The sequence below is a fragment of the Aureobasidium pullulans genome (genome assembly GCF_000721785.1).
Source record: "Aureobasidium pullulans EXF-150 unplaced genomic scaffold scaffold_1, whole genome shotgun sequence".
NCBI classification, from domain to species: Eukaryota; Fungi; Ascomycota; class Dothideomycetes; order Dothideales; family Saccotheciaceae; genus Aureobasidium; species Aureobasidium pullulans.
The window spans coordinates 1,782,429-1,809,151 of NW_021941021.1; the positions used below are offsets into that span (position 1 = coordinate 1,782,429).

The window sequence follows — 26,723 nt, forward strand, 5'->3', positions numbered from 1 at the left end:
ACGTTGAGGAGTGGACAAGCACGAGATGTGGATTGCGAGTCAGCCGGTCAAGAGTATTGAGGAGATATGTACGGACAGTGAATCCGCAGAGCCCCCCCTTTTCCTCGTGGTTGCCCTGGATTCAATTGCACGCCAACTATGCAGCTACATAGCTAGGCCTTTGTATAAACAGGGAAAACCCACTCGAGTCAACCAAAGCTGAAGGGGGAACCACCCCAGGGTATTGGTACAACGTTGATGTACAGCCATCTCGCAAACGGTACGGCATTAACTTCATCCCCTTCCATGACCGTTATGCCAGAGCAGCCTCCTGGTTTCAGACAATCGAGTGTATGTTGTATAAATAGACAATCGACAATGGCCATTGTGCAAGATCGAGAGGAGTCTTGCAACTTCAATTTCCAAGCGGGAAGCGGGCAAGTCTTGTCCAAGGCGGTGAAACACACATCGTCTTGAATAGTGGGAAGGAAGTTGCTTAGCTAGTCCCAGCAATTCCATCATGTGAACTCTGGCGCTAAGTCATAACTCGATTTAGCTGCCCCCTCGGACATGTTGTAGTTGGGGAGCTTATGAACACAGCAGGGGGGCCAACGGCAATGAATCGTCCAGCTGGAGGCTGGACGGTAGACGAATAATGTGGCTAGTGCATAGCGAGCCGGTGATGTACAGTGGTTCAACTAGCTAATGTACTAAGGTTGTGAAAGGAGAGGATGTTCATGGCAATGTGTCATTAACATAAAAGCAATTACTTATACAGAGCGCTTTGTTTTGATTCCGATGTTGTTGTGTAAACACATGGAGTCGGTCTTGGCGACTGAGAGCTCAGCTCATTGGGGCCTCTGAGCAGGACATTTGACGTGTCTGAAGCAGGCGGACCAGAGTTCGCAAGGTGTCAAAAGAAATTGGTCGTCATCGTGTCCGTTAGGTAGTTATGCACATAGGCGCCAGTGCGAGTAGTGGGTTCAGAGCATTGTTGCCAGTTGAAGAGAAAGCTGCAATGCGGCCTGTGCGTGGCTGGCAGGCAGCGCCTTCCTTCCAGGTCTGTGTGTCTGCCCCGAAAGCCGCGCCTTCGCGACTTCCTAGATACTCGTCCATTTCACGACTTCCATCTCGCATTCTTCCTTCCCGCCCGAAAGTGCTCGACTTTGTGATTCCAGTTCTACGACATTCCAGCAAAGCAAGAAAAAGAACTCCGAGCTGTCAACAAAGCCGCCCGACATCTTCTCCACTCGAACCGAACGCGCATACCCTTGTTTACATTTCGAAGCACCCAAATCGAAGACGACCTCAGCACCACAACGTCGCTAATTTCCATCATTACTCGACCTCCTGCGATCGCCGTTTTCCTGATTCCACACCTATCCTCTATCCAACAACCGTCTGCGTGTCGTGGTACACCTGACTGCCGCGCCGCCGATCGCATCTGTCGCATCTGTCGCATCCGTCCTGCACACGCCCTCACCCAGACTCGAGTCAAGCGTGTTGATGGCAACCTAGCTCTGTCAACCGTCTCGCTTCGCGACACAAGCTCTTCCATCTACATACAAACCTTCAGCGTCCACCTCAAACGCGCTTCGTGCCGCCCCGTCCTCCCAGACCAACCGTCATTGTGGCCATGGACTTCGAATACTCTCCCCACCGCTCAGCTGGAGGAACTCTGCATATGCTTTCGCCGACCCACTCTCAATACTCTATCGACGCGTTTCCCTCTATCAAACAAATCCGACGCTCCTTGTCGCGTTCTCCCTCGAAGCCGTCGCGTTACCATCTCGTCTCCAGGTCTCCCAAGAAGTCTCCTCCTCGCTCTGGTCTATCGCGTGCACTAAGTGCAAACACTGGCGCCGATTCGTCCCTCAAGAACAAGTTGTTGCTGCGACGGAACGCCCCTGTTCGCGCCAATGCGCGCAAAGAGACACCACACACTTTGAGACGCGCTTTGAGTGACGCCAGCAGCCAGGCCAACACAGTAGCCATGGAACTAACTCAACAACCCACTCCCGGCGACCAAGAGAACGCATATCTGACATCACCCACCTCAAGACATCTGGAAGTGCCCCGCGACACTCGCTTCGAAGTCGACGATGAACCCATCAAGTTCGATTTCCTCAAAGGCCGCAACAGCTTGTCATTGGCCATGAGTGGAACTCCGGCAAAATCAAGTCCCCTGAAGCGCAGCGATGGGGTTATGAATCTCGATCAGGTCAACCTTGGTAGTCCCAGAGCCAAGCGACGTAGTTTGCATAGCGCCTCTCTCGGTGTTGACTTCGATGTCTTCGAGCAGGCCTTCGAAGGCGCCAACAATGGCTTCAGCGACGATGAGCCTACTTCCGTATCGCCTGTGCGTCAAAGATCTCCTCAACGCAACAAGCCTTTCAGCCTCCGAAGGACCACTCTCCAGCAACGAGTAGTTGGAGCACCTCGTGCCAGGCCTTTCTCAGACTTGAGCGAGTCACCGAGTGGCCACTCAAAGGCACGGGCTAGAATGTCTCTTGATGGCTCGCTGCCGCTTCGTGGTCTTGAACCCTTGATCCACCTTCCTCCCCCTGAACAGAAGGCCATTTCTCGTTCAGCACCGAAACCTCACCCACTCTCCAAAGCACTGAGCCCATCAAGTTCAGCATCAAGCCTTGGTGAGGACACGCCACGTCTATCGCCGAAAAAGCCACAGTTCTCTAGACCTTACCCCGGCTTTTCCAAGAGTCTGCCTATCGGAGCGCTCAGACCAAAGCCACACACCGACTCGAGTGGCTCGAGCGATTCGTTCGAGACGCCGGAAGCCTACAAGATGGCAAAGCCATTGCCTCAGGCTTTTATGTCGACCGGCTTGATCTCTAAGCGTAATCGAAATGTCGACCTTCCCCAGTCTTCATTTGGTAGCAGCATGAACATGCCTGACACGCCCTCGAAAAAGACCATGCTGCCTCACCTCGGTGGAGGCACCCCAGCTCCTGCAGCCAATTTTGGCAAGTTCTCTCGTCCGCTTCACGAGTTTGGTTCTCCCACTACTCCTTGGAGTCCCCATCCAGTCCAAGCATCCCCTGAATCGTTCGGAAAAGGCGTCAACATCTTTGGTCTCGGCTGCTCCTCGGGAAAGTCAAACCGACGTAGCAGCTTCCTCAGTATTACTGATGAGGACCTCTCCAAATCGCCTTCTGTTCATATGGACGTGCAAGCAAGCGGCGATGAGATGCCGCCCACTCCCACCAAAGCCGCTTCATCCGGATCTACCACCATCCGACCAACATCCAAGGGCAAGGGAAACAGCTTGCGAAGCTCCCTGTTTGGACGCAGATCGTCAATTGCACCTGACACATTCAACCCACCCACCTCAGAGGATCAGCAGCCAGCAAATGACTGTAAGTATATTTCCTCAACTACTCCTGCTTCGGAGTCAAAGACAAGTGGGGCGTCGACTCCATCTCTTACTATCACTCCATGTGGCTCGCCATCTTCTCCTTCATTTGAACAAGCCATGAGCCTCCGGCAATCTCATCGTAAATCTTGCCCATCTCCTCTTACTCTTCGGTGTCGGGAATTTCCTTCTTTTTCTTCTTCTTCTACCTCATCTGCAGGAGATGCTGAAGCAAAGCAACTATTAGCAGTCACACCATCTAGCCGATCCAGCTTTACGGATACGAATCTCCCACCGCAGACTCCTCAGGAGAGCTTCACCCCTCCGGATCCCAGCGGCCTGTCTATCTCCGGCGAACACCGCGGACCAGTTTTGTTTGGTATGAGCGGCCTCCAAAGCTCAAACAGTTTCCCTCCTGCTACACCCACTGGACCACGAGACTCGGGCATGAACTTTGGTGCAAGCATTGGCCCTGGTGCCTTTGGAGCCTCGGTGTCTGGTTTCTTTGCCAACGATGTCGACACAGCCCTGACGTCCCGTTTCGAGAGTGTCCAGGCCATTGGTCTGGGCGAGTTTTCTCAGGTCTATCGTGTCTCTAAGCCAGTTGTTGGCAGTCCAGCTGCTCGCCATGGCGTCACTCGCAAGCTTGGAAATGTTTGGGCTGTCAAAAAGTCGAAGAAGCCATACCTTGGCGTCAAGGACCGTGAGAACAAGATGAGAGAAGTCCACGTCCTCCAGGCTCTTCGTGGTAACGAACACATTCTCGATCTCTGCGATTCGTGGGAATCGAAGAACCATCTTTATATTCAAACCGAGTTCTGCGAGAACGGCAACCTCAAGGACTTCCTTACTCAGACTGGTTTCAAGGGCCGATTGGACGACTTCCGCATCTGGAAGATCCTGCTTGAGATGTCTCAGGTATGTACATATCCAAGAAGTTCTTATTATTATCTATACTAACGTGTTGTTACAGGGCGTCAAATGCATTCATGATGCAGGATTTATCCATCTTGACCTCAAGCCAGCCAATGTGCTGATTGACTGGGAAGGAGTCCTGAAGATTGCAGACTTCGGCATGGCTACGACATGGCCTGCACCCAGACACATTGAGGGAGAGGGCGACCGTGAATACATCGGTCCCGAAGTGCTCTCTGGCAAATTCGACAAGCCCGCTGACATCTTCTCCCTGGGCATGATCATGCTTGAGATCGCTGGAAACATCGTACTTCCCGACAATGGCTTGCACTGGCAGAGACTACGCAGCGGCGACCTCAGTGACGTTCCCAGCCTTACTTGGAGCTCGGAGAATAGTCTTCCCAGATATGAGTCTGGCGAGCCTATGATTGATGACAACGAAGAGACTATTCGTTTCGACGACGACATGGACATGGGCAATCAGCCTACTGGGGGCACACACCGAAGACGTGAGCTGGCGCAGCCACCCAACTTCATGATTGACCCCAACGACAGCGAGGCTCTGGACAAAGTGGTCGAGTGGATGATTTGCCCATCTCCTGAGCAAAGACCGGTCATTAACGAGCTTCTCAACTGCGGTGGAGTGCAGTGGGTCGAGCAAAGGAGACGGGCAGGCGCCACGATTTATGAGGGCAACTGGGGGCCGGCAGATGATGTCCTCAATGCTGGTCACGACATCGACATGGTTGACATCTAATAATGTCAAAGAACGAGGGTAACAGACCCTTTACACCAACAAAACAGGCCAACAGGACAGACGTGGCAACAGAAGCCACACTTTTCATGGCCAACGAAATGCAAGCAATCCTGCTACTCAAGCAGTGAGCATGACCAAACACTCACGCAACATCAAACTTGTATCAGTAACGACGGCACGATTGATTCCCAGGAACCACGGATTCCATCTTCTCAACCTTTTTATTTCTCTTCTCTTTTTTCTTTTTGCTGCTCTTCTATCTCTATTCTGGTGACGATGGATGAGCATCGTCGAGGAGAAGGATACTTTGGGCATTTCTGTTTTTGTTTTCTCAGCACAACTTTTGTTATTCACCATTGCTCGGCGATTGGTCTATTGATTTTGCTCACGGGGTCGCGAAATACCAAATGGCGTTGATCATGGGATAAATGGCTTTTTTCTTGGACTTTCACAGCGAGCGTATAGTCGTTGACCACGTAGTGGCGTAGGCGTTCAAAGTGGCATGGGAGCACATGTTACGAGTTACAAGGCGGCAGCATTCATGGGGACCACAGGCAAGGGGAGATTAGGCGCGTAGCTGATATGGCGACAATTCATCGATTCTGATATGCTGAAACACTGAAACATGGCTTGTGCTTGTGCATTGTGTTTGTCGACTGGGTGATTGTTCTTCCCAAACTTGGAAGGCGCTGTTTGTTTTGTATTTTGAGAATAGATCTCGGGAGAGATGGATGAGTGAGGCTCGGTCGGACAAGGAGAGCGCCACGATGCAGAGAAGCAATTGTTGTATGCAGAGTACGGGATTATCAATTATAGTTTTGTGCAAGCAGCCCTAAGGCAAGATTGAATTGTTCTGGAAAATTGGTCGAAGTGCGGATACAAGGAAGCGATGGCTGATGGCTGATGGATCTTGGCACATTCGACGGCATTATGACATGGTTTCCACGGCCTTGATTGCAGCACTTGGACTCGCTTTCTCACCCCCTGGCGGCGCCCTCGCATCTGCCTAGGCTTTTTGCTTTTGCTTCTGCATCCACTTCAGCGACGAAGTCAGCAACCCCGGCTTCTCCACGTTCAAAGTCGTTGCTGCAAATTGAGTGTCGCAAACACAACATGCAGATGCCGTCTTGCGTGACTCCCGTCTCTGAAGCTTGATTTAAACTCGACCACTACAAGGCACAAGGCAATGGCCGACGCCCACGAAGCGCCCCGGAGCGCATCCAGCAGAGACAGCAGCCCTGTCACTGTGCGACACGCCTCATCCACCTCGATATCCTCGATACCCACCCTCCGGAAGCAAGCCTCAGCGACCTTTGCTCCCTCGGAAAGCCCCCGCTCCTCGAGGAACCCTTCGCCGGTGCGCTCTGCCATGCGCCAGCACGGCACTCCTCCAGCCTCGTCGGTCCAGAACAGAGCCGGCGTCCTGCGCTCCCGCCAGAGCAGCCACGACACCAGTCCTCACCGCACCCCGGCCCTGTCTACGCCCACTTCCACTGTCCCTTCAGCCGCTGCCATCCAACGTGCCCTCTCGGCTGCCAGCATTCCGCAACTCCAACAGGCACAGCCTGCTCAGTCGCCCAACTCAGTCACAGACGCAGTGACTAGACTCACCGCCCAGAAACGCCCACTTGCGTCTGGCGAGAACACTCCAACCTTTGCGCCCCCATCACCTCGTCTCAAGTCTCCTCCTCCTTCGTCTGCTCGCTCTCGCAGGAACTCTGCCTTGACACAGAACCAGAAGCCTGCTCCTCCTTCGATTGTCGTTGAACCCTCATCGACCCCATCAGAAAATACTATCTTGAGCGACGGGCTTAGGGAGGAGCCTATCCAGCTACAACCACCACCAGGCCCCAAGGCTCCATCAAGAGGTCCAAGTGGTCCAAGGCCTGTTCTCGAGACTGTTGTCGAAAACATAGCGCCCAATGGTAGCACCGACTCGAAAGGGTATCTTCATGTTGGTATAATTGGCATACGACGCATAAGCTTACGTGACGTGCAGGACCAAGGCTCAATCCGATGATGACGGGCCTCCGACTGTCCGTGGTAAACCGAAAGATAACAATGGAGAATCCTCATCCAAACTCGCAGAAAGCGAGAGCGACGCTAACATGAGTGACGGTCGAGGTCGAAGAACAAGTCAGAGCTCGACGATTCGTCCCAAAAATGTTGCTGCACTCAAATCAGCATATCCGGGACTTGGCTCCAACAAATCGCGTTCTGGAGAAGGAACTCGAAACATGACCGTCGAAACCGAAACCGTCAGCTCTATTCCTCAATCGCAGATAGCCACCATCGACCGCTCTACCCTGGGGAGACCCGATCTAGGAGGCTCGTTACGCATGAAGCCAAGCACCGAGACCATTCGACCAAGAAAGGAGAGGAAGAGGGCGACTCGCAAGGCGCCCTCGATTAACAACGGAACGGGTGTGTTTAATCCCCCATTGCATTTGCATCATCGTTCGTCTGTTGCTTCGTTTTCTTCCCGTCGCAGAAACATACCTACATCTTCTGGCGAACCCCAGTCCGAGTCCGCCGATGATTACGAAGATACGCGTTCAGAATCGTCTTTTGCTCACTCGCCTCGTCGCGTTTCTGCTTTCCGTCGCGCTGCTCTAACCTATGTACCATCACACAATACTAACGCATCCATTCGTTCAGCCTCGTCCAAGGCCGACATCTTCGAAGCCAGAGTTGCAAGCGCCGTCGACCAGGCCAACTCATCAGATTCGGACGAGACGTTTGTCTACGAGTCAAACCCGCCGGAACCACAACACAGAGCCAGTCGACATCATTCACGAACACCGAGCGGAACATCTCTCCATAGCCAAAGCGACTTCCGCCATGGAATGCGGCCTTACGGCGACCACCGTATTGCAGGAAAGCGGAGTATGAAATTCTCTAACAATCCATATAGCGTCTTGGACAGCCCGGAGGCCATGGGCGATGGTACCGTTCGAGCACACCACGCCAGACATATCGGTAGATTCGGTCGTTCTGGCGGCAGCAGTCGTGCTTCGCTATATGACAACCAAGACTCGCCGTTCACGCAGGCCTCCAAGCTGCGCAGCACCACATTGTCCGTTTCTGAGCGGGCCCCTTCACGGCCGGGTACACCACGCAGTGTTCAAAGTGGCCAACATCGATCTTCGGGCTTGTTTGGCAGGAAGAATGACGGTTCACATCTTGACTACGAAGGAGAAGGCGCAGATGACGAGCGCACGCCTATGCTAGGAAGCGTCAGGACACCGAGAGGTCAACGAGTTTACAGCAGACGCTATAACAGCGACAACAGCATGCGCTCAATTGACTACTACGGCGTCAGAGAGCCAAGATCTAGATTCAGCCGAGTCGGAGGTTTCATCCTCGGTCTTTTGGTTGTTATGATGGTGGCCATGGGTGCTGTTGGATTGCTGGTCATGTTTAACAAACCCTTGACCAACTTCCATGTGGACAAGATTCAGAACGTCTTGGCAAGCGAGCAAGAAATCATGCTGGACCTGCTAGTCGGCGCTGTAAATCCCAACATCCTAAGCGTTACTGTGACGGATATGGATGTCAACATATTTGCGAAGAGCAAGTATGTCAACCCCATTGGCAGAGACGACGGCACTGCACTAGCGACAGCGCAGCGAAGAAGATTGGCCGCCAGTGGAGAAGCTGGCGGTACCCCATGGCAGGACGAACACGGTCACTGGCACGCAGGCTCGGGTGTCGACAAGGGTACGGATCCCATTGAAGGCGACTCACAGACGATGCTCCTCGGAAGGATACTACATTTCGACCAAGCCCTATGTTTTGAGGGATCACCTATCAAACGACACACACACTATTCCCTGGGTGAACTTCGTCTTGGGCATCCTGGCAACAAGACCGAGAGTGGAGGGTCAGAGCGATGGGAGAGGGTACTTCAATACCCCTTCGAACTCATTCTTCGAGGAGTTCTCAGATACCAGCTCCCGATGAGCAATCGACACCAGACAGCAGCCATCGGAGCCAGCGTGATAGTACATCCCGAGGACCCAATTGACAGTCATGGACGTATGCGTCTAGAAGAGGTGAATCATAGCGAGGAATGGCAGTGGATAGAGGTTGACGACTTGGAGAGGGTGTCGGCGTTCATGACGGAGCTGGATTAGCGCTTGTCGGGTAACAGCGGACTCGAGGCTTTTTCGGAAAGATTTATGATATTCAAGACTTTTTAGCATTTGAGCGAGTGGCTTTGACTTTTTGTATGGATGGAACGAGAGCGGGATTAGGCAAGCATAGATTTGAGAAGGGGAATCAGGGAAGGTGTTGATGATTTGGGACAAGATATGGTCTGGCTCAAGCCAAGTGGAGGAGATTTTGTACTCGAGTAGTTAGGCAATACCGTTGAGGAATCGACCGACCGTTTGGAACTTGGATGTATTGCCCGGTGTACTGCAGAAGGAACGAGCGACAGCTGTCTTGTCCAAGAAGTTGGCAGAGGAAGGAGTTCATCAAGTGAAGTGCAACGGAGTCGTGGCAGCGTCAACGGGCCGCAGAGCCGCGGTTGCTTTCTCCAGACATCAGTTCGCGGAGTCGTGGCAGATGGCTTCAAAAGGAGACACAACTGGCCAACAACAACAAGCCAACAGCATTGTATTATCAGTATTTCTATTGTCGCGTACGCTCACCGAATCAAACGACACCGACTATGAGTGGGTCAAAGTGAGAGAAGCGGCACAGAGACTTGCACAACAGCCACAGTCGCGTCGCATAGCCATAGCAGAGTCAAGACGACCGCACTCGATCGATCCACAATGGACGGCCCCGACCTTTCGCGCATCGAGTCGGCCGACTCCAAGATGCAGACGCCCTCGACGATGCGTATGGGCGTGCCACGTATCGACACGGAACCCATGTTCACTGCCCTGAAGGCTGCTATTGGTGAATCATGGCCAGAATACAAGACGACCTTGTCTTCCTTCTTCTTGGGTACCCACTCTTCACCTGCTTCTTTCATACCTTCCATACATGTGCTGACCATCTCGACCCCAGGAAAACTCAACCAGGCCGAATTGTCCCAAGTCACGGATCGACTCCTCTCATACGCTCCGAGCGTATCATACAACGGTGCACTCGTCTCGACAGTCCATCTACACAACAAGATCTTCGGTGCAATACACTCCAACATCTACCGCGATCCTCCTCCAGAACCCGTCGCATCATGGGTACTCGCTACCGATGCCCCGGCCTCGGCCAGTGCAAACAAGTCTGTCTCACAGGGCGGTGGTGACAAGGCCGAGGAAAGATTAAAACGCGAAGTCATGGCTCTATCCGCTCGTGACAGAAGGAGGATAAAGAGTGCAAAGGATAACCTCGCTGCCGTACCACCATCCGGCCCTCTGCACGAGAATGCCACCTACGCGACTGCCCTCACAGTACCCATCACTTCCTCCCAAATACCAGACGCCATACCCACCACAGCAACCTCTCTTAGCAAAACAAATTGGGATCTGGAGATTCGAAGGCGATATGCCGTGCCCTTGGCCTCGGAGACGCTAGACTTCCCCTCACGAGCTGACATTCAAGCCCGTATTGAGCCCATATGCTACGAAGAAGGCGTGGGCTTGTCCGCTGTACCAATGACATCCGCCGCTCTGCAGGCCATAGCAGAGCTTGTCGAAGTTGCCACCGAAACCTTCATCAAAGAGAAACTCACGGCTTGGTTCTCGACCACACGTAGCAACGCCCCTGGAGACTTGGGTCCAATCACTGCAAAGTTCCGAGCTCAGATGCGCAGAGAGGAAGAAGCCATAGATCGAGGTCAGCTTGGCAGGAGTGCTGCAGGCTTCTTGCCTTGTGAGCAGGAGGCTTTGACACGAAGAGAACCACTCAGTCTGGATGAAGTGCGCATGTCACTACGCCTGGACGATACCCGCCTTCGTCTCGACCCCTTCCTCGGCGAAGAAATAATGGGTGATGTGGAGATGGAAATGGTCGATACACCCATGGCATTAACGAATGGCGACCATCACGAACCCCTGGACACCAAAGAAGCAGACGGCGACGCCATGATGACTGATGATGATGATTTGGGCGGCTGGGAAGGCGCGACTGCTGCCGACAGAGACAATCTGTTTAGCGTACTGGATTCCGTACTCGCCCCAGGTGGACCCTCATAGAACGTCGGCTCGTACTTGAATGGCGTGCACCCACTCAACTTGACCATCTTCATGGCCAATTCGAGCACGCCAAATCCAAACGCCCCGGACAATGGATCTCGTGCTACGTACACGGAGAACTTGCCGCGACGTCTCAGAAGCTCCGGCCCCATCGCGGGGTCGAGTTCTTCTACCACCGCTGGGTCGAGTTCTTCTACCACCGCTGGGTCGACTTCTTCTATCGTGCCCCCTCATGATCCAGCAGTTCCTACGCCAGCGCCTCCAAGCGACCCCGCTTATTTGCGATGCGACAAAGCCATTGAAGATGGCACTCAATGTACGTGGGATTTTGGCACTCAGATCCAATTCGACAACCACGTCAAAAGCACAAGACACGCCAAGCTCGAGATCTGTCCGATTTGTCCCACTACCGGCCCACTACGGAAAATGTTCTCGAAACTCAGCGTACATGTGGCGGGGAGCCACCCAGGACAATTCCCCAACCCAAAAATCTTCAGATGTCCGCAACCACAGTGCGCGTGCGGACCGTGGAAACAACTCTCGTTCCTCCTCATCCACATTGGCAAGGAGCATCCAGACATTTCACGCATCCAAGCCAAGAAACAAGCTCGCGGATACTGATGAGATTGAATCTAACCTCCTAGGATGAACACCACATGATATCCTTTCTTGATCTCACGAACTACCCAAAGTCTCTTGCTCTCTTTCTTCTTTCGTTGTATAGAATTAATTATTAGTAATTGTCACTTTCGTTCTACTCCACGTCTCAGCGTACCTTTTTCAATTTCGCTCTTTCTCTCATATTTGTGTTCTTGTGATCAGGCGGACTGCAAAAGTGCGCAGTCGATGTTTGAAGAGAGCAATCTTTACATGATGAGGAAGCTACTCGACATGTACTACCCTCTGTATAAAGTCAGGTGTGGATAGGAATGTACAATCTCCACATCGACAAATAGCTTCTGGGTCATTTTGGAAGAACCGATGGAAGGGGTATCTGACAGGCAGGGTCATACCCTCGATCACTTTTTCTCCCATGGAAAACGATATTGCTTCTACTATTTGGACTATATGCTAGAAAATTTCACTTTTATAGCGGCGGAGACGCATGATGCTTTCTGCAATGGGTCTTTGCTCTAATAAGAGTACGTTGTGCTGCTTGTTTCCAGAAAACCCTCCGTTTCCATTAAGGGGCCCTATCTCCTCTGTTTCGAACATACGAAGAATGCATGTTATATACTATCTCCATCTATATGTGCTAAGGTTTCCGTTAAAGAACAAGGCCGCGGGCTATGCGGTCAAGATTGACGTCATAGAAACATCTCGGAGTCGAGGACCGACGCCGGAGGCAGGAACGTTAGAGATCTCGAGAGAGCTGGGACCGTGTTTCCTCATGCAACAGCCAAAAAGAGTTGCGACTTTCTAAAGATCGGGGTAAAGCCTTGGGATTTACGCCATCACCTGGAGTCTATCTTGATCTTTCTACCGTTTCCGTCGTCATTGGTGAGTTTACTCCATATCGTAAGTTGTTTGATTTGGAAGAGTGGTCGAGCTTCGTCATGACATATTCTTCTTTTTGCGTATATGTATTTGGGGGAGCCTCAATGTTCATTTGAGCTGTTGCGACCACGAGATTCGACATGTTCTTCACTCGGCAATTTCTCTTCGCCCTGGTGGCAGGCGTGAGGTCTGGCCTTGCGGATTCTGCATCGACTTACTATGGCACTCCCTTCGATATTGGAAATGGCGATTCTTTCGGTATACCTGGAAATGCAAGTTTCGATTACGTTGTCGTCGGTGGTGGTGCCGCCGGTCTTGCGGTAGCAATGCGTCTGGCTGAGGATAACACACACACAGTGGCTGTAGTGGAAGCTGGAGGATTCTATCAGCTCGAAGCCGGCAACAAGAGTGTAACGCCTGCTTACAATTCTGAGTTTGCAAGCATTAATAATCCGCTATCGGATCCTTTGATAGACTGGGGCTTTGTTACTACACCGCAGCCCGGAGCGAACAACCGGACTTTGCACTATGCTCGAGGAAAGACTTTGGGTGGATCTTCTGCACTCAACGCCAATGTGTATAACCGTGGCACAGTCGCCTCTTACCAGGAGTGGGCAGATCTTGTTGGAGACGACTCGTACACCTTTGACCAGTGGTTGCCATACTTTGCCAAGGGTGTCAACTATACAGTGCCGAATGGCATCAGAGCGGCAAATGCAACCGTGCCTCAGCCCTCATCTGATGCGCTTGATTTCAGCCCCACTGGAGGACCGCTGCGTGTGTCCCATTCGAACTTTGCATTACCGTTCTCATCGTGGGCCCAAAAAGCATTCCAGTATCTCGGATTTGCCAATATCACAACTTTCAGCAATGGCCAACTTTTGGGATCTCAATATGCTCCTCAAGCCCTGAACCCAATCTCCAACGAGCGCGAGACATCCGCGACATCTTACCTGGATGCCGCTTTGAACAGTAATCGCACGAATTTGAAGGTGTACACGCACTCCCTAGCTCTCCAGGTTCTGTTCTCGGAGAACAAGACTGCAACAGGCGTGCTAGTACGCAGTGGAAGACTTGACTATGTGTTGACTGCTCGCAAAGAAGTTGTGCTCTCTGCTGGTGCCTTCCAGTCGCCTCAACTGCTAATGGTTTCTGGTATCGGACCCGCCGCACAACTTCAACAGCACAATATCTCCGTGGTTGCTGATCGCCCTGGTGTTGGCCAAAACATGTGGGATCACGTCGATATGGAAGTCACATACAAAGTCGACGTGGTTGGTTTCAACACTCTCAAAAACGAGACATACAATCAAGAGCAGCTCGATGGCTTCCATACCGTACCTGCAGTGTCAATGTACGGTTCCTATGGCGCTGATTATATTGGCTGGGAAAAGCTTCCTGACAACTACCGCGCCAACATGACCTCGACCGCACGCGACCAACTTGCCACCTTCCCCTCGGACTGGCCAGAAATTGAGTACGAAGTCGCTTCCATCTACGAATCAGACTTCCACGGCTATGGAACATTCGTCGTCATTCCTGTCAGCCCCCTCTCCCGTGGCTCGGTCTCTCTGCAATCAAATTCGATGCTCGACCCTCCTATCATCGACCCACAATGGTTGACCAATCCAGCCGACGTCGAACTAGCCATTCAAGCATTGAAACGAGCGAGAGAGATCCTCGCATCTCCTGCTCTCGCACCCATCAGACTAGGCAGTGAAGTCGCACCCGGCGAGTCGGTCGTCACGGACGCACAAATTCTTGAATACATCCGAAACACCTTCTTCATGAATTGGCACGCAGCGGCAACTTGCAAGATGGGACGCACCAATGATACCATGGCTGTTGTGGATAGTAAGGCACGTGTTATTGGAGTTGAGAATTTGCGTGTTGTTGATGCTTCGGCGTTTGCGCTGTTGCCTCCTGGTCATCCTATCTCGACTGTGTATGGATTGGCTGAGAAGATCAGTGCGGATATTGTTGCCAATCGTTGAGAGATTTGCACACCCAACTGTGTATGTAGAGAGAGCATTTCACGAAAGATTGACAGATAGAACTTACAGCAATCACACAAACACAGTCATACAGCAATGTCCTACAAAACATACAGGAGGCTACCGCAAAATTACACTCGTCTTGGAAGCTGTCAAGTGTGTAGTAGTGATGTCCGAGCAAAAAGACGATGCGGAACAAAACATACAGCAGCAGGGATTCCCACGTGGTCACCCACCGTAGTACTAATCTGCCGTTCAACTGCTTATGTATGGCAGAGCGGACGGGATGCCCAGTTTTCAGCTGACTGTGGCCGTATGTGCTTGTTTCCCAAGCCCAATAATACATGTTACTTGGGAATGTGATGCATTCCATCGAACAACCCTAAAGAGCACTCCTTCATTGTGTGCTCTGTCACTTCTAGATATCTCCCGCGGCCACACCTCGGGTTTTTAGCCTGTGAACATGCACGATATTTCTCGGACCGGTATAGTCGTCCGCAGAGAGGCGCTAACTAATACGCTCTCGGTGCATGATGTGCTGTTGTACAATACCATCGTGCATTTTGATGAGTAGATCAATTTGCATCGCTATAGCTTGGGACTCAATGTAACAAAGTCTACTCGTAGCACATGGGAAGGTTCGAGACCAGCAATCCAGTCCTGAATTTGCGTTCTGTCATGTCGATGGATCACAGCTACTATCAATCATCTCGCTCTCAGATTCAACATTCCACAGTTTTATGATGCTCAAGATGGTAGGTAGAAGGCTCATTTGATTGAACGAGTAAGAAAAGGTCATTAGAATTTTATGGAAACAGACTGCCATGATACATGTAGACAGACGAAAGAATATTTACAGATACGAAAAAGTAGTTTGGTCTGGAACTTATTAGAGAACCATGGCGAAAGCGCCCAAGAGGACAATGGCAAGGGAGCCGGTGACAGCGCCAGACATGGAGCTTGCGGCACCAGTGTAAGGCATAAGAGTGTGGGTGCCGTTGGGGGCGCTGGAAGACTTGGATCCAGAGGAACCGGTGGTGGCAGCAGCGCCAGTTGCAGAGGCAGCGACGCTCTGGCTGACAACGGCAGTTGCGGCGAAGGCAGAGGTCCACGAGGCGATGGCGGAGGTGTCGACGGAAGCGCAGTCAACGGTGACGGTCACGGTTGTGTCGGCAGTGGGGATGGGAAGAACCTCGGACTGGATGGAGGAGAGAGCGGCAGAGTTGGTGACCTGGGGAGCGGTGGCAGTGTTGTTGCTGTAGGAGAAAGTGGTGGGGACGGCCTTGTCGGTAGGGACAGTGGCGACTGAGGTGAAGGTGCTGCTAGGGGAGACGATGGTGCTTGAAACAACGACATCGGCGGCCTTGACCTGCTCCTTGACCCAAGATGCGGCAACTTCGCTATAGAGATCGAAGTAGTTCAAGTGGTCCTCCACGTTATCACCACCTGCGCAGATGGGGTCCTCAGCGACACAGTAGTCGTGGTACTTGGCAGTCCAGGTTGCGAGGTTGGCCAACTGGTAGGCAGGGCGAGGGAAGATACCGTTTCCGGAAGAGCCGCTGAACTGGTTGTAGGGCTGGTTGGCAGTGTGTCTGGTGTTACCGAAGGTGGTGACAGCGACGACCTTCTTGCCGACTTGAGAGTTAACATCAAGGTTAGGGGAGGGCTTAGTGGTGCAACCCTGGAAAAAAGTTCCGAAACCACCGCCGAGGATGTCGCTAACAATCTGGGAACCCTGAGAGTAACCGCTGATGACCAGCTTGGTGTCGGGGCATCTGGCATTGTAGCTGGAGAGCTGGGCAATGCCGTTGGCAACACCCTCCTCTACGGATGCACAGAAAGAAGATTCAACGGGGTTGTAGAAAAGGATGTCCTCATAGTCGCAGTTGTCAAGACCATCGCAAATGGCGTTTACGAGCTTGCCCTGACGTCCGGGGTAGGGCTCGTTATTGCCCTTAGCAAGGAAGATGTGAACGTCACTGCAGGCAGACTGGCGAGCCTCGAGCTGAGGAACGGTAGCAGCGACAGAAGTCTGCGCAAGGGCAAGAGCCAAAGAAGGAGCGGCGACACGCATATTTGCTGTGGATGTGATTGGTTGGTTGAACGAGTGTGGAGTGCCGGAAGCAAATGATAAGAATGAAAGATTAAGAATTAAGAGTACGAATCGATTTGTGAGTTGAACGATAAAGAAACGAGGTGGAAGGTATTTACATATGTACCTACTCGGTAGCAATCAACAAACGGCCAGAGCGAGACTGCGGACCTTGTAAAATTGTGTTAGGTCATCCTTTGTCGACGGGCGAGTCCGGGGATAGCAAAGCTAGCGGCTAACTATTGAACGTGGAAATTACTGGCGCTTCTGGCTACCATGTTCTGAGTCCGACCTGCTATTCTAGGATGCGGGATTCGATATACTTGTAGGAGAATACGAGTACTAGAACCTAGTGCGTTTGTGCCATTGTGCCTATGGTCAGCTATTCGCTCGCGAGCGTATGAAGACTGAGATGCCATCAACTCACCACACAAGTATGAGGCTCCGAGGAGATTTAGAGGCGTTGACCATGGGAAATAATGTGCCGACTCACGTTGTAAATACGATACGGCAGTTCGAAACCGGCCTCTGGCCAGGCAACACCACGAGGTTTCCTACAATGTTGCTGCTGGTAAGATTGAGACCAGAAGAATCCATGGGTTGGATACGAGATCCAACCCACAGTTGTGTGGTGCAAAGAGAGTTGTTCTGGTGGTGGCGCGAAGAATGACAGATAATTGGTCAAATTACTGAGAGAAAGGCCCCCACTGAGTCAGGCATCCTTGGCAAAATCGCCTAAAAAGCAACCCTACAACCCAATCTACCAGTTCTCAGACTTCCACCGACGCAGTGTTTTGCGTACAGCAAAATGCACAATGTTTGAACGAGAACGCGTCATCGATGGAGAGTGACTGCTCAACTATTTCTCTCTGGATCCAGCTCCAGTTCTGTATACCATTGTGCAATTTGAGTGATGATCCCCAGCACACAGGAAGCCGAAGCATACACAACAACGCCAACATCACATCGGCACTCTACACTAAAATATAGTTGCGACAGAAGGAATTCCTTCATTATGACTGAGCGAAGATATCCCGACCGTCCAAACCTGTCAGCGACACATTGCTGTAAGTGCATCAAGCACAGGAAAAAGGCAGTGCCATATATATCATGTCTCATTGATATCGGAACCTTAACTCGACTACTTTTTTGAAAGATCAAGCCCAAAGGATCACTTTTTTGCATCAATGATTCCCACTGGGACACCGATCCAACGACTGTCCCGGTCCTCAAGATCGCTCGCAATGAACTCAGCGTTCTGCTCCAAGGTGGTGTCATACCTAGAAGCATTCATGGCAGCTAAAATCACCTTTCCGAAGAATGGAATGTATTTCAACCATGAGTCCATCCACATCGGAGGAGTTGTGGCACAGGCGGTCAATTTGCCGGACGTCTTTGTCGGCACGCTGATCTCCAGGTTCTCGGGTGTCATCGTGCTCGGGCACAGTAGAGACCAATCAACGGAGTGAGGTGGCAGGGCTCTCAGCAGTCTTATATTCTGGCGGTGCTCCAGGAAAATGGGCACACTTCGAGCGTCAATCTCCTGACTTGACCAAAGGATAGAGCACTCTCGACTTACTAGTTCGAAAGCATGGTGTTGGTTCCTGGGAAATGCAACACCCCTAAGCCTGCCAAAAACCATACTCTCAGTGGTTCTTTTCTTTCTGACCCGGCTTGTTGTACAGCTTTGAGTACTGCAGAGAAGATCTCCGGCAGGTCGCTTTTGTTCCAGGGCGCCATCGCGGCTACACCAGCGGTATTGACGACAGCATCACAATCGTTCTCCAAGATGGTCCCTTTGATCAGAGCCGTGTTCGTAGCGTCACCCTCTACAACGATGATCTGGCTGTAAACATTCGATGGGAGTAGGAGTTCGAGCTTTCTTGGAGAGCGGACATATGCGATTACGATGTGGCCGTGGGTGAGGAGTGCTGCAACGAGTCGCAGACCAAGATTTCCGGTCGCGCCAATGAGGAGGATCTTCATGTTTGTTTTCAATTCAACGTGCTAATTCTTGTGTAGTGATAATGATACTGCTGGGATCAGCTGGAAATATATAAATAACGCTCTCGGATTGATCTTCATGCCAGGCACCAAGCTCGGGCAGTCAGAAACTCGGCCGGCCGCGTTTTCTCAGAAGCCGGAATGTGTTGCATCTGGCTTCTCAAAGAGCCACTTAAAGTCTCGGTGTTTGGCTTAGAGCGATACTCCGGGATGGCTGAGTATGCAAAGCGATGTGACTTTGATGATCCAACCGGTCGCAGTCACAGCGCATCAATTGAGAAACGATGAACTCGGATCGACGCCTGCAACAGGTGCTGGAGACAGGAAGGAAGGAAGGAAGGAAGGAAGGAAGGAAGCGGGGTCAAGAAACAAAAGCCACCGGCCAAAACATTCCCCGATCACCTCGCATCAACTATGCGTTGGTCAGCGACTCTATGTTTCTTATCGAAGGAGTTCAAAGTGCAGAGGCTCACGACGATCTGCTACCCGAAACGATGTGAGATATATATCCCAATGTCCGCCATGTGAAGACACTGCAATCTTATCACCAACATCGCAATCATGTCACGTCCGTGGGCCGACCAGCCATATTCGTTGATCAACACGAAACCATTTTCGCAAGACGTACGTCAGCTTACACTTCAAGAGGTATCCCTGTCTTACATGAAGCTCGATTTTTAGTCTTCCCACGCGGCATACTACGTAGCAACTCAAATGGCACTTGCTCACAACGGCATCATTAGAGGCCTCAACTCAATTTACCTTCAAGCACCGAACCTACCAGCAAACGATACGGTCGTTGCCCGAGATTTCCTGATCTACTGCCAGTGTTGGAGCGAGAGCATGCATCACCACCACGATGCTGAGGAAGAAATATTCTTTCCAGATATTGAGAACGTCACCAACGTCAAAGGAGTCATGGAACAGAATGTAGAACAGCATCGTGCCTTTACTCCGGGATTCGATAAGTTTTACGACTATTGCAAGACCTGCCCACCTAAAGACTACGATGGAGCAAAGTTGAGGAGTCTAGTGCAAGACTTTGCGGAACCACTCGTTAAACACCTTCACGATGAGATCGAGACACTTCGAGGATTGGATAAGTACGACAGCAAGAGAGTCAAACAAGCTTACGGTCGACTGGAGAAGAGCTTGATGGCAACTGACAATGTCAGTAACATCTCTGTCCGTCCACATCTCAAATTACTGACTCTCTATTAGTATCGAATCGCACCTCTGGTGTTCGGCACTGCAGACAGGAAGTACGAGGACGGAATTCACAACTTTCCAGCTGTACCATTCTTCGTACCTTACATCATCAACTATGTCTTTGGGATGCGATACCGTGGAGTTTGGCGATTCAATCCATGTACCAGCTGGAGAGATCGTCGGGAACTAGCTTACGCATAGGCTGACAATGACACTGTAGCCACTAAAGCTCGATATATCATAATTGACAGTAAGATTCTGGTTCTTGTCTCGCACTCTGGTTTCCCTGTCATGGGTGTTAGTCCATAGACGTCGAATATCTCCAAGCACTGGAGTATGCTAGGCACTTCCTCTTGTGTCGCACCTTCGCTCTACAACAATATGCACACCAAGAGTCACCAAACCTCTGGAAAGATTACATGCTGTCGTGCGACTGAGCATCTATCTTTCAGTGAAACACAATTGAGATGGCCTTCGGCAGTGAATTATTGGTTTGCCTACGCTTGCAAAGTGGTTATCTGGCCATGGGGCTACCTCTAACATGGCATGGACTGTGTATTTCTACAGCTATACGCGTCGTAAGAGTTCAGCACACGGGGAGCTGGCTAAAAACCTGATTTGCCGCTCAATAGCTCGCAAGGGACTATCAGCAGTAGGGTTTCATGACCTATCCAGCCCGAAGTTCGCTAACGACGAGATTTCCAGACGCAGTCTGTTTACGCAGAGGGCTCAACATAGGTAGCTCTTTTGACGACAGATGAGCTGGATGGATATGCATAAAGACAGCAGCATCAGGATACAAGATAACAAGCAGCAAGCGGTGAACATGATCTGCCACAAGGCTTCTTCGGACACACGTGCCAATATGTGAACCTTAATTTCTGGCCAATCTTTGCCTTGATGGGTACGCAGATTGAATCGAGGCCTTGGGATTTTGATTAAATATTCCTCGCTTGTCTTCCTTCCGCAGTTTAACCATATTGCTCTTCGTTCTTTGGGGATTTGTTCCTGCGACTGGCCTTGGTTACACAGCCTCGTTTCGCCCAACAACTACCCGCAGGTCGAGGTATTGGGAACGATTGGATAGTGTGCTCGGGATTGCCATGTCAATTGAGAGTTCGCTTTGACAAACGGCATATCATGTAGGATTGAATGGTAGATTCGGAAGCTACTTGACGCGTACAGTCAGCCCTCCATACTACTATATATTGGCCCGGCAGATATCCATTTCCTATATGAACTACCTGTTGAACTATATAACATCGACTCCCGTCTCTCGCTGATCCTCTGCACCTTTGTCTCTCAGTTCTCTCGGCCTTTGCAAGAAATCGGGAACAAAATGCACATTTCTCTTCTGGGGGCTGCGACCTCTCTGCTATGCGTGAGCGCTAGTGCATTCACTCCGGCCTCAACTTCTGGAACAGACAAGCTTAACGACCATGGCATGACAAAATTGAAGACTTATCTGCACAAGAACCGTGGTCAGAACTCTTGCAGCTTGGACAACGCCGTCAAACGTCAAGAATGGTACGTCTACACCCGTAGGCTCGACAATGAAATGCGCTGACGATGTCTCCCAGGAGCTCGCTATCCAGATCAAACAAGAAGAAGTACACGGATGCAGTTCTGTGTCTTCAATCGAAGCCTGCAAGAAGTGGAAGCATCGCTCCCGGTGCAAAGTCTCGCTACGATGATTTCCTTGCGACTCACATCAATCAAACATTGACCATCCATGGTACTGGAAACTTCCTCAGCTGGCACCGTTACTACGTCTACACCTTCGAAGAGGCTCTTCGTAACGAATGTGGTTACAAGGGATATATCCCTTACGCAAACTGGGGCAAATACGCCGAAGACTTGCTCAACTCTCCAATCTTCGATGGCAGTGATTACTCTATCTCTGGAAATGGCGAGTACAGAAACCACACTGGTGCTTCTATCCCGAGTGTTGCCACTCCTTTCATTCAGTTGCCTGCAGGCTCTGGAGGTGGCTGCGTTACCTCGGGACCATTCAGGAACATGACCGTCAATCTCGGCCCTCTCGCACCTGTTTTTGACGACATAACCCCGAACCCTCGTCCTGATGGCCTCGGCTACAATCCTCGCTGCCTCCGCCGTGATATTGGTGTATATGCTGCCAGCATCGCCTCGACAGATGCCAACAGCACCGATCTAATCAGAGAAAATAACTATATCGGTGACTTCCAGACAACCATGCAAGGCGACTTTCCAGCAGGCCTTCTCGGAGTACACACAGCAGGTCACTTCTTTGCTGGAGGCGATCCTGTAAGTAAACGAGATCAATCAAGATGTCAAATAGCTAATCATGAAAAACAGGGAGCCGATATCTTCTCTTCTCCTGGTGACCCATGGTTCTGGCTCCATCACGCACAAATCGACCGCACCTGGTGGATTTGGCAGAACCAGGATCCTGCTAGCAGAAGCAGTGTCAATGGCAACAACTCACTGGCTGGCACCATCACGTTAAACAACAGCCCGCCGTCTAGAAACACTAGATTGGACGATGTCATTGATTTGGGTGTCAATGCTGAGAGTATCTTGATCAGGGATGCGCTTAGCACGACCGCCGGACCATTCTGTTATGTTTATGTTTGAGTAGTCGGTCGTAGGAGATGATCGAGATGAGAGTCATGAAAGATAAGATCTTAGTTGATAATGAAGTGCAGCAATTTCCCCTCATCTTGCCCTCTTGCGGATCAACTGGTGACATCGCCAACTCCATTGAACTAATGCAAGCCATGCCCAAGATCAGGTAGAAGGAACGGACGAGTCGAGGACCAGTGGAAAGAGACACTTGATTTGGCATGTAGGATTGACTCGTGGGTTGTGGCAATGCACGCATGAATCAAGAAGTCAGAAGCCCGGGAAGTGGAGGAGCGGGATGGATGAGTAAGGACGACCGACCACAACCAAGTCAAAACTTGAATACAAAGAAGCAACTCACAGACTTCTCATTATTGACATGGAAGGTGTTGACAACCCACAACTGTGGAGATGTGCGATTCAAGAGCGAGTGTCTACAGCCGTCAAGTCTCGCTTGTAAAACGTGTAGCATCTGCAACAGTAGCGGAGAAGCATTGATACTGATCTTCTCCTTACACGTGGACCGCGATCTTCTATTCCATAATCGGCGCTGGAATAGGGCATGGGTCCAGCTAATTGAGAGCGACGCACTCGCTCCGACCATGGTACGACGTAAGTACAAACACGGTCCTCGAGCGTTTCAAGCGACATGTATCACCGAGTGGAAGATGAACGATGCTCCAGAACCACCAGGTGAAGCGGTGTTCATCATCATCAAAGAGATGAGCCGAGTCGTGTAGGCGAGTGACGGTAAATCCAACGTCGAAGCACAGAAGTGTCTCGGGCCGCACGCGACATCAAAAAACCGTCGTCATGCGAGCACACAAAGGAGATTTCGGCTTAAAGGAAAACTGCGGCTGAAGATTGAAGCAAAGTGTATCGAGCAAGTGAGCAGAGTTCTCGTGTTCGCAATGGTCTCCTTGAGCTGATCGTTGTGGCATTGCGAAAGACTGAGGATGCCATGGTTTATCAACAGAACTCTGTTGTAGAAATGGTCCGAATGGCGTCTCAAATACGATGTTGCAAGGGTTCGTACTGGCCTGCGCAGAATGTCACCGAGTTCAAAAGCTTGTACAGTAACATGCGCACCGTGATTTTGTACATCAACGGGTTCAAGGATCATACCGAGGTGCAACACCTGTCATGTCCATAAGCTTTCAAGCGCGGTGGTGATTTCGGTTGACGAGCGCTGCCGGATCGACTTTATGCATGTGAATCTCTGCCAACGGGGCATGTGGGATGGTCCCAGGAATGCGGGTGGTGAACAGGACGGTAAACTTTATTAGGACATGTAGGAAAGTGACCACCGATGGGGAGTGGTATGGGATGTTGCCAACAGAGACTGGACGGTGGGTGACACGTCTGCGCAGAAAGCTTAATACAATGATCGATCTGGTGGTTTTGTTGCGACATCTCCACGGTCGCTGGCGTTGCATGTCTGCCCGTGCAGAATATCAACAAATAGAACGATTGTGTTATAACAACGACTCGTTGTAATAATTCATCATCTATTGACTCGACCTTCCTGTCTTCTCTGTCAGCGATATCTGAATAAGAAGAAGATAGGGCTTTGTAAGCATTCAACTGTCATCGGTCTATTGAATCAGGGGTCGTCGCAGTATGTGGGAGCATACAGTAAAACACAAGGAACTGGGGCGGCGGCGGGCCGTCGGTTGGAGAAACCAATAAGCACCCCTACAGGGCACGATTCATGGGGTAAAACAGCTTGTGCCTCTGACTCGTAAACAGAACCTGTCGAGCCGACCCTGCGAATCATGAGATGTCGTCCATGACCATGGTAATTATGAGGCTGACGATGGGACTCGCGGGATGCAAGGGGTCGCGACGACCGATATTGCTGAGAGATGTGACAAGGTGGTGCTCGACCCGGACCGTGAGAGCGACGATGTTGGGAGTCCCGGTCTGAGTTTCTCTCAAATAGGCAGGCCGCCTGAGAAGAAGCATCGTCGTCTTAACTTTGAGCCGGACGTGTTCGTGCTCGGTACTATCCGCTGCTGGTGAGGGTTGGTCTTGCGAGATACAAAAGTACCACCACGGCGCCGAGTCAGAGACTCACCCATCGTCGGCCGGTTCCGATGGAACAGCGGGCGGAGATGCTGCGGAAAGGCAGATCGACAGCAAGGACAGCGACAGCGAGTCGCGAACTTCTCACAGGGCGTCTCCGCTTTGCCCTGTAAGCAACCCACTTTCACTCCGCAAGTAATTGCGCGACATATATCTGGAAGAAGGATCACTAGACTGTGGTCGTGATGACAGGCTATATTGAACAGCCAGATTACGATTCATGGATATGCAGCAGGCTGACAAGCAACCCAGAGCGACGCAAGACAGACGCGAAGTGGAGATTCGCGGCCACACTGATGGAGGTCTGAATCGCTTGCTGAGACGATGGAGTCATGTCATGTCGTGTAAGCAAAGGTTTGACAATGAAGTACGAATCGTGAGACGTATGGACGTCAGAACATCATTTTTTAGAAAGGGCCTGGAAGGCAATCCTTTTACATTGTCATAATTTCGTTAGAACTGCCGATAAATCCTTGACTCGAAGGCATCCCATTCGCCTGAGGTCCGTTGATGCTTGTCTCCTGTCATCCAAGCACCGGGTATTGATAACAAAAAGCAGATATTTTGACTCCTTCTCAAACAACGCTCTGTCGTGATAGTGACATTTGTCATGGAACAAGAGTAAGAAAAAAAAAACATGAAATGCAACGCTGGTCTGAACGCGGCAAGTGAAGGGGCACCATACAATGGTCATGTCGTAAAAAATTGTCTCCCGAGTGCGGTTCGAGATCCGACGAATAATTTATTGCTCGGTCCCACCTCAAGTTTGAATCATCGGAAGATGGTGACTCGTCGTGTCATCTCATGGATGAGGCGGCCTGCATCTGCTGAGCCGATTTTAGAGAGACCTTTCCAGTTGGAAAAGGGGGTATCAGGGTTGTTGATGCATTTGACCTGATCTGCCTTGATGCGAGTAAGGTGTGCAATGAATTCAGACTCGTCCCGGTTATAGAAAGTTCTTCTCCCTTGGAAGCACAGATCTAAAGTCTTGAGCATAGCATGGTCGCCCAGCATGCGTAGTGTATCCATCAGATCCTTATCGTTCGTAAATCTGCGTTCGTCGGCATCCTTGAGGTGGGTATTCATAGAAGGCTGAGCATCCTCGAACATCACGATGACATGACGAAGTAGACCGACGTTGGCGAGGCCAATACTCCTGAGGAAGAATCGAATGTCCTTGTAACCAATCTCGTAAACGTCAGTGGTCCAGCGAACAGCACGCTCCTTCTTGCGACGTTGAAAATAGAAGGTGTTCTCGGAGTACAGAATACTGCGGCCTTCCTCATGAACCTGACGACAAGTCTGGAGGAGGGCTGAAGATCGGCTGAAGTTGTTAGGATATGCGAAGTCCAGCTTCTCCTCTGAAACAAATGCAAGGCGATAGATCTGGTTGCGTATCTCAGCAGGCAGATCCAGAAAACTGCGTTTCGAAGTGGTATCGGGCTTGCTGATCTCAGATGTAACGCTTGCAGTACTGGAGTAACCTGAGTCGGCGCTCGAATGGGAACGAGAGAGGCATGTTGGAAGTGGGCGTATTTGAGATTGAGCCTGAGCCAGCAGGGAGTTGATATCGAGGTTTACTACCAAGGGTCCTTGGTGACCTTGGGGGACGTCGATGGTCAAAGTCATAGGTGGTAGATATTGATGCCTTGGGCTGAGTTCGAGAGAGCTGCAACTCGAAGCAGAGTCGCTGTCCATTCCAGCCGAGAGTGTTGGAGTGGATGGAGGTGATGTTGATCGCTTGCGTTTCAACGAGTTCTGAGAATATACATCCCTATCGTCGACATACAAGTCCAGGTCGGATCCAGTCATATCTGAGCTTTTATGTGCATCGATGTCTTGTGATGAGGGTTTGGTTGCATTGGCTTGTGCTTTCCGGGCTTTGCTGACAGGAGCCATCGTTTGGTAGCAGAATTGCAGTATGGGTGTCAAATGTTTGTTGGTATTGATCAAGACACAGAGTATCCGAAATATGAAGGGGTTGTTTGGAACGGTATGGGACAGTAGGTGATAAATGTTGCAAGGGAAGAGACTGTAAACGGAACAGAATAAAAGAAAGCGGCACAGG

General features: G+C 51.0%; 11 protein-coding genes across 11 annotated transcripts; 8 read left to right on the top strand and 3 right to left on the bottom strand.

Annotated features, from left to right (window-relative positions):
- Positions 1-781: 781 nt before the first annotated feature.
- On the top strand, positions 782-1,509 carry M438DRAFT_14439 (uncharacterized protein). Its single transcript, XM_029898925.1, has one exon. The coding sequence runs from the start codon at positions 932-934 to the stop codon at positions 1,400-1,402; it is 471 nt and encodes a 156-aa protein (XP_029765983.1). The 5' UTR covers positions 782-931; the 3' UTR covers positions 1,403-1,509.
- A 106-nt stretch (positions 1,510-1,615) lies between these two features.
- On the top strand, positions 1,616-5,024 carry M438DRAFT_263422 (kinase-like protein; the record flags this gene model as incomplete). Its single annotated transcript, XM_029899886.1, has 2 exons — positions 1,616-4,270; positions 4,326-5,024. 2 exons carry the CDS (start codon positions 1,616-1,618, stop codon positions 5,022-5,024), a joined length of 3,354 nt encoding a protein of 1,117 aa, XP_029765984.1.
- Positions 5,025-7,261: 2,237 nt separating this feature from the next.
- Positions 7,262-9,160, top strand: M438DRAFT_262233 (uncharacterized protein; the record flags this gene model as incomplete). Its single annotated transcript, XM_029899805.1, has 2 exons — positions 7,262-7,448; positions 7,683-9,160. The coding sequence occupies 2 exons, from the start codon at positions 7,262-7,264 to the stop codon at positions 9,158-9,160; spliced, it is 1,665 nt and encodes a 554-aa protein (XP_029765985.1).
- A 645-nt stretch (positions 9,161-9,805) lies between these two features.
- M438DRAFT_263628 (putative transcriptional co-activator) lies at positions 9,806-11,170 on the top strand (the record flags this gene model as incomplete). The annotated part of the gene is made up of 2 exons (XM_029899896.1): positions 9,806-9,980; positions 10,044-11,170. 2 exons carry the CDS (start codon positions 9,806-9,808, stop codon positions 11,168-11,170), a joined length of 1,302 nt encoding a protein of 433 aa, XP_029765986.1.
- A 51-nt stretch (positions 11,171-11,221) lies between these two features.
- On the top strand, positions 11,222-11,791 carry M438DRAFT_330772 (uncharacterized protein; the record flags this gene model as incomplete). Its single annotated transcript, XM_029903350.1, has 1 exon — positions 11,222-11,791. One exon carries the CDS (start codon positions 11,222-11,224, stop codon positions 11,789-11,791), a length of 570 nt encoding a protein of 189 aa, XP_029765987.1.
- Positions 11,792-12,586: 795 nt separating this feature from the next.
- M438DRAFT_341516 (alcohol oxidase) lies at positions 12,587-14,731 on the top strand. The gene has a single exon (XM_029904519.1). The coding sequence runs from the start codon at positions 12,808-12,810 to the stop codon at positions 14,659-14,661; it is 1,854 nt and encodes a 617-aa protein (XP_029765988.1). The 5' UTR covers positions 12,587-12,807; the 3' UTR covers positions 14,662-14,731.
- Positions 14,732-15,415: 684 nt separating this feature from the next.
- On the bottom strand, positions 15,416-16,870 carry M438DRAFT_341517 (alpha/beta-hydrolase). The gene has a single exon (XM_029904520.1). It carries the CDS (start codon positions 16,733-16,735, stop codon positions 15,551-15,553), a length of 1,185 nt encoding a protein of 394 aa, XP_029765989.1. The 5' UTR covers positions 16,736-16,870; the 3' UTR covers positions 15,416-15,550.
- Positions 16,871-17,924: 1,054 nt separating this feature from the next.
- M438DRAFT_361249 (NAD(P)-binding protein) lies at positions 17,925-18,941 on the bottom strand (the record flags this gene model as incomplete). The annotated part of the gene is made up of 2 exons (XM_029907496.1): positions 18,333-18,941; positions 17,925-18,279 (listed from the first exon to the last, which is right to left on the bottom strand). Exons 1-2 carry the CDS (start codon positions 18,737-18,739, stop codon positions 17,925-17,927), a joined length of 762 nt encoding a protein of 253 aa, XP_029765990.1. The 5' UTR covers positions 18,740-18,941.
- A 530-nt stretch (positions 18,942-19,471) lies between these two features.
- M438DRAFT_264296 (uncharacterized protein) lies at positions 19,472-19,978 on the top strand (the record flags this gene model as incomplete). The annotated part of the gene is made up of 1 exon (XM_029899937.1): positions 19,472-19,978. One exon carries the CDS (start codon positions 19,472-19,474, stop codon positions 19,976-19,978), a length of 507 nt encoding a protein of 168 aa, XP_029765991.1.
- Positions 19,979-21,166: 1,188 nt separating this feature from the next.
- On the top strand, positions 21,167-22,582 carry M438DRAFT_393668 (Di-copper centre-containing protein; the record flags this gene model as incomplete). Its single annotated transcript, XM_029909121.1, has 3 exons — positions 21,167-21,493; positions 21,547-22,252; positions 22,304-22,582. Exons 1-3 carry the CDS (start codon positions 21,306-21,308, stop codon positions 22,580-22,582), a joined length of 1,173 nt encoding a protein of 390 aa, XP_029765992.1. The 5' UTR covers positions 21,167-21,305.
- Positions 22,583-25,064: 2,482 nt separating this feature from the next.
- On the bottom strand, positions 25,065-26,715 carry M438DRAFT_309541 (uncharacterized protein). Its single transcript, XM_029902385.1, has one exon. It carries the CDS (start codon positions 26,552-26,554, stop codon positions 25,427-25,429), a length of 1,128 nt encoding a protein of 375 aa, XP_029765993.1. The 5' UTR covers positions 26,555-26,715; the 3' UTR covers positions 25,065-25,426.
- Between the last annotated feature and the right edge of the window lie 8 nt (positions 26,716-26,723).

What these genes read in the sequence shown, in the direction of transcription:
- M438DRAFT_14439 (XM_029898925.1), top strand. Translation starts at nt 932, where the DNA reads ATGCACATAGGCGCCAGTGCGAGTAGTGGGTTCAGAGCATTGTTGCCA.
- M438DRAFT_341516 (XM_029904519.1), top strand. Translation starts at nt 12,808, where the DNA reads ATGTTCTTCACTCGGCAATTTCTCTTCGCCCTGGTGGCAGGCGTGAGG.
- M438DRAFT_341517 (XM_029904520.1), bottom strand. Translation starts at nt 16,735, where the DNA reads ATGCGTGTCGCCGCTCCTTCTTTGGCTCTTGCCCTTGCGCAGACTTCT.
- M438DRAFT_309541 (XM_029902385.1), bottom strand. Translation starts at nt 26,554, where the DNA reads ATGGCTCCTGTCAGCAAAGCCCGGAAAGCACAAGCCAATGCAACCAAA.